This window comes from Echinops telfairi, unplaced genomic scaffold (assembly GCF_000313985.2).
Source record: "Echinops telfairi isolate 266 unplaced genomic scaffold, ASM31398v2 ScPeMD7_7458;HRSCAF=8496, whole genome shotgun sequence".
Classification (NCBI taxonomy): Eukaryota; Metazoa; Chordata; class Mammalia; order Afrosoricida; family Tenrecidae; genus Echinops; species Echinops telfairi.
This window is the reverse complement of record NW_022111358.1, coordinates 3,265,889-3,275,320: the sequence shown is the minus strand read 5'-3', so window position 1 is coordinate 3,275,320 and position 9,432 is coordinate 3,265,889. Positions and strand designations below refer to the sequence as shown.

Here is a 9,432-nt window from a genome sequence, read left to right as displayed (position 1 = left end):
ATTTTGCAGTGCCTGAGTAGACACCATGAGTTCATCTATCTGGAATCAGCTCTAATTGAGGTAAATTGGTCGGAAGGGTGTCACGGGTTCTTAAACTTGAACATCACACCATGTGACTGGAGGGAGTGTACTGTGGCGGACAGGAGTCACTGGGGCAGCCAAGGGTTGGGGCTGTCATCTCCGCTCTTCTCTCGTCTCTCTCCGCTTCGGAAGCATTGAGTGAGTGACAAGTCAGAGTCAGGAATAAGCCAGTCCGCTTTCCTCCTTAGCCATGCCTCAAGCTCTTGCCTCTAGAATTTGGAACAGTATGAAGCGTAAATTTACATCCTGAACATTTTCTCCAGGTGCACAAGGGAGTTCATGGGTTTGTTAAAGATAAGAGCGGAAAACCAGTCTCGAAAGCCGTCATTGTTCTCAACGAAGGAATCAAAGTGCACACTAAAGAGGGGGGCTACTTCCACGTACTGTTGGCCCCAGGTTTCCATAACATCAATGCCATTGCCGAAGGATACCAGCAACAACATTCACAGGTGAGGAACTCAAAACTGAGGAGTACCATGGACAGGCGTGTGTTTAAATGGATGTCTTACTTCCATTTCATTTTGAAGCGTTTGTTAGAAAGCTTAATAGATGTAAGGAATATAGTTTGTTTGTTTTTTAAGTGTGACCACCTCTTGATTATTATGCTAGCTTTCTGTTTACTTTGGGTGGCAAGTAGTCATCTCCCTGGCTTGTGATAGGCCACAGGAGCATGGCGGGCACTCTCTGTTTCCATAAACTGACTCTGACCCTTTGTCCTTGCAGGTCTTTGTGCATCACGATGCAGCGAGTTCCGTGGTAATCGTCTTTGACACAGATAACCGGATATTTGGTTTGCCAAGGGAGCTTGTGGTAACTGTATCAGGTAAAGAAATCTTAGTGTCTGCCAGGTGAAGTTCAAACCAGTCTCGACACTGGTGTAAGGCGGGCTCATCCACAACCGCCTGAAGCTAGTCCTGCTTCTTCTCTGTCTCCTTATCTAAGCCTGGCTTGCCTGGGGCTGTGCTCTTCCCTGTAGCCTCAGGGCTGACTCCTCACTTTTCCAGGTCTGTTCTCAGATGTCACTGCCACAGAGACCATCCCTGGTGACATGAGTGAAACAGCGGTTCTCAGCCTTCCTGCTGCCGCGCATCCCTGGTGACATGAGTGAAACAGCGGTTCTCAGCCTTCCTGCTGCCGCGCCCCTTTCATACAGTTCCTCATGTGGTGGTGACCCCACCACCACCACAAAATTATTTTCATTGCTACTTCATCACTGTCATTTTGCTACTGTTATGAATCAGGCAACCCCTGTGAAAGGGTTGTTTGACCCCCAAGGAGTTGTGACCCACAGGTTGAGAACCGCTGAGCTGAAAGACTACTCCCAGCATGAACTCTACCTCGCTTTTCCCCATGATACTCTTTATCACTAACTGACATAAGCTATTTTTCTATATTCAGCCTCTCCGACTAAACTATGTTATTTGCTGTCGAATCGTCTCCGATTCATGGCGACACCAGGGTTTTTTTAAGGCTGTGACCTTTCTGGAAGCAGATTACCAGGCCTTTCTGCCCAGATCCTTCTGGGTGACTTCAAACTGCCCATCTTTCAGCTAGTTGTGAGGGCCTTAACTGTTTGTGCTACCCAAGAACTCCCAGTAAACATAGGCTCTATCCAAAATACAGTTTATGTGTATCCCCAGAGCCTAGAACTGTGGTTTGTAAATAGAGGTTCTCAACAATAAATGAGTAATTCACTGTCTATAAAGATCATAAGTCCCTTGGACTGTAATTTATATTAGTTCGGTTCCCTTAGGATCCCAAAAGGAGGCAACATTTGTGTCGTTGCTTGAATTACTGAAAGGTTAAGGAGGGTAGTGGTGACTAATAAAATTCTTTGTATCACACAAAGTTGTTTTGGACTTCAGGCAAAATAAATAAGTTTTACTAAATGGTATGCAAGGGAGAGATCCTAGTTGAGAGTGAAGAGTAAATTGAAAACATGATCAAATCCTAGAGCCTGTTTTGGAGTGTTTATTCTTAGCTTCAATCAGATAAAGTGTGACTAGCTTACATAGCAACCGGGCTTCAGCCATACCTTGCTCTGCCATACATTCGCTGGTGTGAAATTTCTTATGATTTTATTATTATGTTATTCAAATCCTTATTTTGATCGTTAACCATGTATATGTACAGATCATTTAAAATATGTGAGGCCTTCTGAGTGAGATGAAAGTTTACTGGGAAGGAAAAGTAGAAGAAAAACAATAGGCTGAGTATCATTTCCTTGTGAAAAGGGGGGAAGAATAACTGTTACATACATTTTTAAGTTATCTAGTGCTACTGTAACAGAAATACCACAGGGGATGGTTGAACCAAACAGAAGTGCATTCTCATAGTTTAGGAAGCTAGACGTCTGGGTTCAGGGTGCCACCTCTGAGTAGGGCAGGCTTTCGCTTCTGTTGACTCTGGGGGAAGGCATTTGTCTCCTTTCAATATCTGTGGGCATGGCATCCCTAGCTACCATGTTTCCCTGAAAGTAAGACATCCCCCGAAAATAAGACCTACTTACAGTTTTGCCTCTTGCTGAAATATAAGGCATCCCCCGAAAACAAGGCTCCCCGAAGTGACTGTAACTCGACGCTGGACTGTAGCAGCGGGCGCCGTCGCACAGTTCACTGTTGGCTGCACCGCAGCCGGAGCAGACAGGAAGTGTGAGGTCTCTTAATAAAACAATAAATGTGTACCGTATTCTTCTTCATGGAAAAATAAGATAGCCCCTGAAAATAAGACCTAGCGCATCTTTGGGAGCAAAAAATAATATAAGACACTGTCTTATTTTCGGGGAGACAGGGTAGGGGGTTTCCAGCACCAGTCTCTAGGTCCAAAGGAATTTGTTTGGCTTCCGACCCTTCTTGGTGGTAATAGGTTTCCCTTTTGTGCTCAGTTCTCTCCCCTTTTATCTCGTAAGATGAAAGGTGATGTAGGCCACACCCCTGGAACCGTGCCTCATATCGGATCAGGCTGTGACCTGATGCAGAGTGTTGCATCACACCCCAATCTCCTGACGTCAGATCATGCCACGGGGGCTGGTTCCATAACTTCATAATGGCCATTTCATATCATTCCAGAACTGCCAAACACTGAGGTTAATGGCCCAGCCAAATTGACAAATAGTTTGGGGCGACACAATTCAATCCATGACCTACACATGCATGAAGGAAGATCTGGAGAAATGGCCAGGCACTAGGGTTATTAAACGTGATCTCTGGGTAATAGAAATGTGGGCTGTTTACATGGTTTGTACCTTCTAATTTTTGCATATTCCCCACGTACTACTCCTGTAATAATGAGAGGTGGTTTCACGTGCATGAAATAACAGAGGAGCGCACTGTAAAATTGCCATTTGGAACTGCTGCCTGTTACACTCACCAGGCCACTCACATGGTGCTTATTGTCTTTCAGGTGCCACCATGTCAGCGTTGGTCCTAACAGCTTGCATTATTTGGTGCATCTGCTCCATCAAGTCCAACAGACATAAGGATGGCTTTCATCGGCTCAGACAGCATCATGATGAGTACGAGGATGAGATTCGCATGATGTCAACTGGCTCAAAGAAATCCCTCCTAAGCCACGAGTTCCAGGATGAAACAGACACCGAAGAGGAGACATTATATTCCAGCAAACATTGAAACAGACCACAGCCTTGCCTATCTCCCAGCAGAAGTACCACAGAAAACTCCAGTTCCCTTTGGGAGACCAGCATAAAGGAGAGAGACTGTCTTGCTTTTTCAAAGAGCTTTTGGGAAGTTAACTTGCTAAATCTGTATTCTCGTGAATTCGTTTGGCAGTTTTGAACTTCCCTTCCTTAAAGTACTCTTAGCTTTTAAGAAAATATCTGATTTCTATTTATGCAGCAGAGATGGGACAGCCACTTGGTTTTTTTTCTTCTTAATTTAAGACGAGCTGTTTGGGGCTTATATAATCACTGCATAAAGCCAACTAATGGATGTTGTATTTCGCACAACAAGTGTTTACTAGTGGCTTTGCCGCCCCCCACCCCCCACCCTGGGGTCCTTATTTTAAATGGCCAAAAGAATCCAGCAACATTAAGGCAGGGACTGCAGTCAGAATCTGACATAAAGCTTTAAAAACCTGAGATTTTTCTCAGCCTACTGAGGAGTACTTTTCTCTAGTTATTACATAGTTGGAGTCTTATTATTCAGGTTTAATGGAGGTTGAGTTGATTTGAAACATACAACATTAGGAAATTAATGAATAGGCTTCCGCTTTGGCTTGCTACCTGTTCCAGGGTTAGATCAGAAATGGCGGGCTGTGCTCTCAGCCGTATTTCACTACCTCTCTTGTAAGGTTAAGCAGAGTTCTAAATCCACCCCGACTCCTCCCCCCACCCGTGAAGGGAGAACCCATTGACTTTGTTGTGAAAAATAACCGTGCATTGGAATGTAGCTGAGAGGAGGGTCTAGCCTCAGTGAAAACTCGTGTTGCCTAATCTTTTAACTTGGTATCAACCCACAGGTGCTGCTTTTATCTGTGAAGCACTAGTGTATGCAAGGAAGGCCTAATTCTTTACTACTTCCTTAATTTGAACCCTTTTCTAGGTTATACACTTCTGGTTTTCAGATATGCCCAGCAATCTACAAGATCTGAATCCACCTGAAAACCTCGTGAAGTATAGAAGAGTCCTACTTGCATCTTCTTAACCTACATTTGAACATGAACTACCTACACTTCATGACCAAGCCCAAGCCTGAAATCCCATAATCTTGGTGAAAGGCGTGGCCAGCCTGGTTCACAAACAAAGGCTTCCATAAGTAATTGGTTTCCTTGTCCTAAAACGGACAGTCTCCTTTTGTTAAAAACAACCACTTTTGTTAAAAATTCCGTTTAGAGCATTTAAACACAGCTCTCTCCATTTAAAGAAAAGAAAAGAAAGAAAACTCTGGACTGCTGGTGTGAGATAACCCTGAAAATGCCTGAACGATTTGCATTTCATGGTGTCTGTTGAATCATGCTGTTCGATGAAAACTATGCTCTTTGTAATTATGAGTCTCACCAATGATCTAATGGTTTAATACCGTTGTTTTAACAGCTAAGTTGCTGCTTGTACTGAATCAGGAGATGGAAGGACTTTCCATTTCTATCCAATAATGTAATCAAGTCATCCCAAAGTTCATGTCACTCACCTAGTTCATTCCTGATGAAGCTTTCCAAAAAGAGAGAGAGCTGGGGTTTAGCAGACATAAAGAGGCCAAGGCACTTGTTAATGAAGACGAGGATTCCTTGATACATACGCTGATGGGTTGAGTGGTTCAAAGTTAAGCCATTGTAGTATTAATCCTGGTAACTGCCATTCTAAATTCTGCGACACACACGCACCGCCACACAACAGCATTTGTGGGGGTGTTGTTAATGAAATATACATGTTTTAATTTGTTCTCATATTTTACATTTTCTCTAAGGGGGGTAGTGTGGAGGTGTTACTCTTTTTCAGCTTTACTTTTCAGAGTGTTAGCCAGAAAACCCACGAGGGGCTCCTTTGGGACATTTCCACTAGAGATGAAACAAGTTGATGTGACAGTGTGTAGGAACATTGGTCTTCACTGGAGAAAGATACCTTTAAATTCTTTAACTGTACATCTCAGTGTCTGGTGGTCTTGCTTTTTAAGCATACATAAAATTTGTTTAGAAAGAAACACGCAAATGGTTTTTAGTCATTTCTCTTGAAAGCAAAAACCAAACTCTATGATAGTTCTCGAATCTTTCATGAATCTCAAAATAGTGCATTGTGCTGGAAAACGAGGCCGCTCAACCCATGTTACCTATTAACATGAATGTACTGGATCCACGACTACTAAGTCTATGTTCTCAGCCTTGCTCTGTTATCTGTGGCTCTAATCTAACTAAATTAGATCATACTAACCGCCTAGACACTGAAGCCATATGGGATGGGGAAAGCATTTCTTCAGTGTTTTCTGGAGGCTTTCCATTTCCTTGGAGGCATGGAGGCGAGTCAGTATCACAGTATTAAGAAATCTGCCCACGTTTGGATGTTGCCTTCCTTTACTCACAAGGCATGGTTTTTGTCCCGGTGGTAATTTTGTAAGCCTTTTCCCTCCCAGCTCCTTAATAAAAGCAAAGTGATTGAAGAGGTGATTCACAAAGTGTCTGCCTGTGTAAATGTTCTTGTATTGATATGGAATTCAATAGGATGGGCCCGAGTAATTTCAGAAGGAAAGACCCTTCCATTTTGATGTGTTTTGCAGAGTACACTTAGGTAGTGATTAATTGGGATTCTATCCAACTGAGGAATGCTTCAAATTCTCCCTGAAGAGAATTCATCTTCGAACTTAGTCAACCTCCTGAAAAAAAATTTATTGTATACTTGGCCCAGGGTGGTAGGTTGGTTTGTTAATGAATATGGAACTTAAAAGCTAATTATGCGTTAACAAATATATCCAAAGGGGCTTCAGAAAGGTCACAGAAAAATGAAGTCGAAAGATAATGGACTTTTTTTCATGAACAATTTGAAGTTCCCCCACTATGCCTGAGTGTATTATGTGCCTAAACTAATAATACCAAGTCATTCAGTAATCGTCATCTTCCTCTCCATTTCCAGTTATTCTCAGCGTGAGTTTTATCTTCTTGTTTCCAGGAATGCACTTGCGCCAGGTCTTGGGCCTGCTGTGTTTCTTAAACGCTTCTTGGCACTATGAATAATACTACAGTCTGAAGGTTCTCTGATGGAACTGCTTTAAACTGTAGCAATTCGACATTTCCTCTCCTGGCTTGCCTTATTGTTTGTTATTACTATAAACTCCATTCGAATTGATGTTCAGTCGCCTTCTATGTACCCATGGTTTCATACTACCAGTGGCTCCTTGGGTCTCTGATGTAGGAGACTTGTTTTAGTTAAAGCCGTTGTTGGTAGGGTGATTTGGGTCCTTGATTAATGCCAATAGAATGTGCATTTCCAGTTTGTGAGGGAATCATACCCAACCACCAGCTTTCCTATTTTTAGCAGCAAGTAACTAAACTTCTATTTGATCTTCAGAATCTTGCTCTGGTGGGCTTTAAGCTATCAGAAGATATTATGAAATTTGGAAATTAGACCAGTTTGAAATAATTGGTAAATTGAAATAATTGGTGAAAATTATGTCAAACATAGGACTATGATTTCTATGAATGGCATAACATGAATGTACTACCTACATTATTTGCTGGCCAGACTGTGGTTTTTCTGGAGGAATGATATATATGGTATTTTTATACAATTCAACTTTTCACGTCTTGGTTTTCTCAAAATGACACTCCCCAGCTCCACGGCAATCTTTAGCAACGTAAAGTGTGTGCCTGGCGCCTGTTCATCTCAAGTGCTTCCCTTCTTTGGTTAATTTCATGCAGCGTGCCTTCAAAATAAAAATTTTAAAAGGGATTTAAATGACGTCAAATAGTAGTTTTAAAAAGTCAATCTGTCTAATACATGTGAAATCTAACTGTAATGCAGTTCTTTTCTGTTTTTTATATGTAAACAGATCTAATCCTGTATAAAAGTTATTTTATGATGTTTGTCTTTCATTGTGTTTTGTCTCATACTCTTTTCAAAAGCAGTAGATCAGAAAAAAAGTTTTCGTTCTCATTTGGAAGGTATATGCTCCTTAATTTTTTAGTATGCTTTTCTTCTTCTCCTATAGTGCGGAAATACAAGGCAGCTTTTAAAAGTTTGTGGGAACAACTAGAATTAAAAAATCTATAAACTTTATCTCTCAACATACCGTAAGCTCCATCAAGGTCAACACGCTTTTGTAAGCCATGATACCCACCATTTAGGCCATCCTTAAAGACCGCAGGGGCTGGGAATGTAGCCATGTCAAATGCGGTCTATTTGTTTTATGTTAAACAAAGAGAAATCGTTGTTACGTGCATTGAGTCTGCTCCACCTACCAACCATGAGGTCCTTCTCCAGTATGTTAGATAAAGTCTCGCCTTTCCTCTCAGGAGCCTTCCAGCTGTCCTCGTTCCAAAATTGGGCTGCTTGTTATATTGGCAGTTCATGGTACTTTTCACTGTTCTTCGCCAACGCTATAGTTTAAATGTATCAATTTCTCTGTCTTTCTTATTCAATGTCCATCGTTTACATGCATATAAGGCGATTGAAAATACCATGGCTTGGGTCAGGCGCACCTTAATTCTCAAAGTAACATCCTGCCTTTTCAACACTTTAAAGAGGTCTTGTGCAGCAGATTTACATAATGAGCAATGTGTTGTTTGATCGCTGCTTCCATGAATTTTGTGGATCCAAGCAAGGTAAAATCCTTAACTTAAATCATTTATCATGATGTTACTCTGGGTCTAGTTGTGAGGATGTTGGTGTTCTTAAATTGAGAAGTACTGAATGTACTTCAGCATACTGAAGTCTGCTAATCTTGATTTTCATCAGCAAGGACATCAAGTCCTCCCCACTTTCAGCAAACAAGCTTGTGTCGTCTGCATATTGCAGGTTAATAAGCCTTCTTCCCATCCTGATGTCACATTCTGATACAGAATCATCCTTCATATAAGCCAGTTTTTCTAATTATTTGCTCAGGATCCAGGTTGAATAAGTGTAGTAAGAAGAACCTTGAAGTAGACCTTTCCTGATTTTTAAGTCAGTATTTCATTGTTCACGCAACTGCCTCTTGATCCACGTACAGGTTTCACATAAGTAAAATTAAGTGTTTGAATTCCCGTTCTTCTCAAGACTATCCATACTTATGATCCACACAGTTGAATGCCTTTGCATAGCCAATGAAACATAAGTAGACATCTTTCTGGTATTCTCTGCTTTCAGCCAAGAGCCATATAACATCAACTATGATACCCCTTGCTCCATGTAGTCATGAATCCAGCCTGAACCTCCTTGTCAATATACTGCTGTAACTTTTGCTAATCTTGAGCAAAATTTTACTTGCATGTAATATTATTATATTTTATAATTTGTGCATTCTCGTGGGTCACCTTTCTTTGACAAATTTGTACCCTTTAAAAAATCATAGTTCCCTTTCAAAGTTTTCAATATTGAAAACAAAAATGAATTCAGAAGGAGTCAAATCATAACTGTAAGGTGAATGCTTGATGATTTTCCATCAAAACTCTTGAAAAATTGCCCTCATTTGATGAGGACTGAGCAGGCACATTGTGGTGGAGAAAGACTGGTGAGGTTTTCCCAGGTGGTTTTCTTCTAAACCCTTGGCAACTTTGTTAAGACACTCCAATAATCAGATATCACTCTGATCCTCCAGAAAATCAACAATCCTTGAGCATTGCTAGTCTGACATTAGCCCATATGTCCAATCCCAATCTATAAATTCCTCTTCAGACTCAAAACACATGCAATGACACTGAATGCAGGAA

General features: G+C 41.4%; 1 protein-coding gene across 1 annotated transcript in view; it reads left to right on the top strand.

Annotated features, from left to right (window-relative positions):
* Positions 1–7,604, top strand: part of CPD (carboxypeptidase D) — a gene marked incomplete at its 5' end in the record, with an annotated part of 67,683 nt that extends 60,079 nt beyond the window's left edge. Inside the window, 3 exons of the mRNA XM_004706892.3 lie at positions 345–530; positions 805–904; positions 3,484–7,604. Coding sequence (XP_004706949.2) covers positions 345–530; positions 805–904; positions 3,484–3,710 — 513 coding nt within the window. The remainder of the gene's footprint in view (positions 1–344; positions 531–804; positions 905–3,483) is intronic.
* Between the last annotated feature and the right edge of the window lie 1,828 nt (positions 7,605–9,432).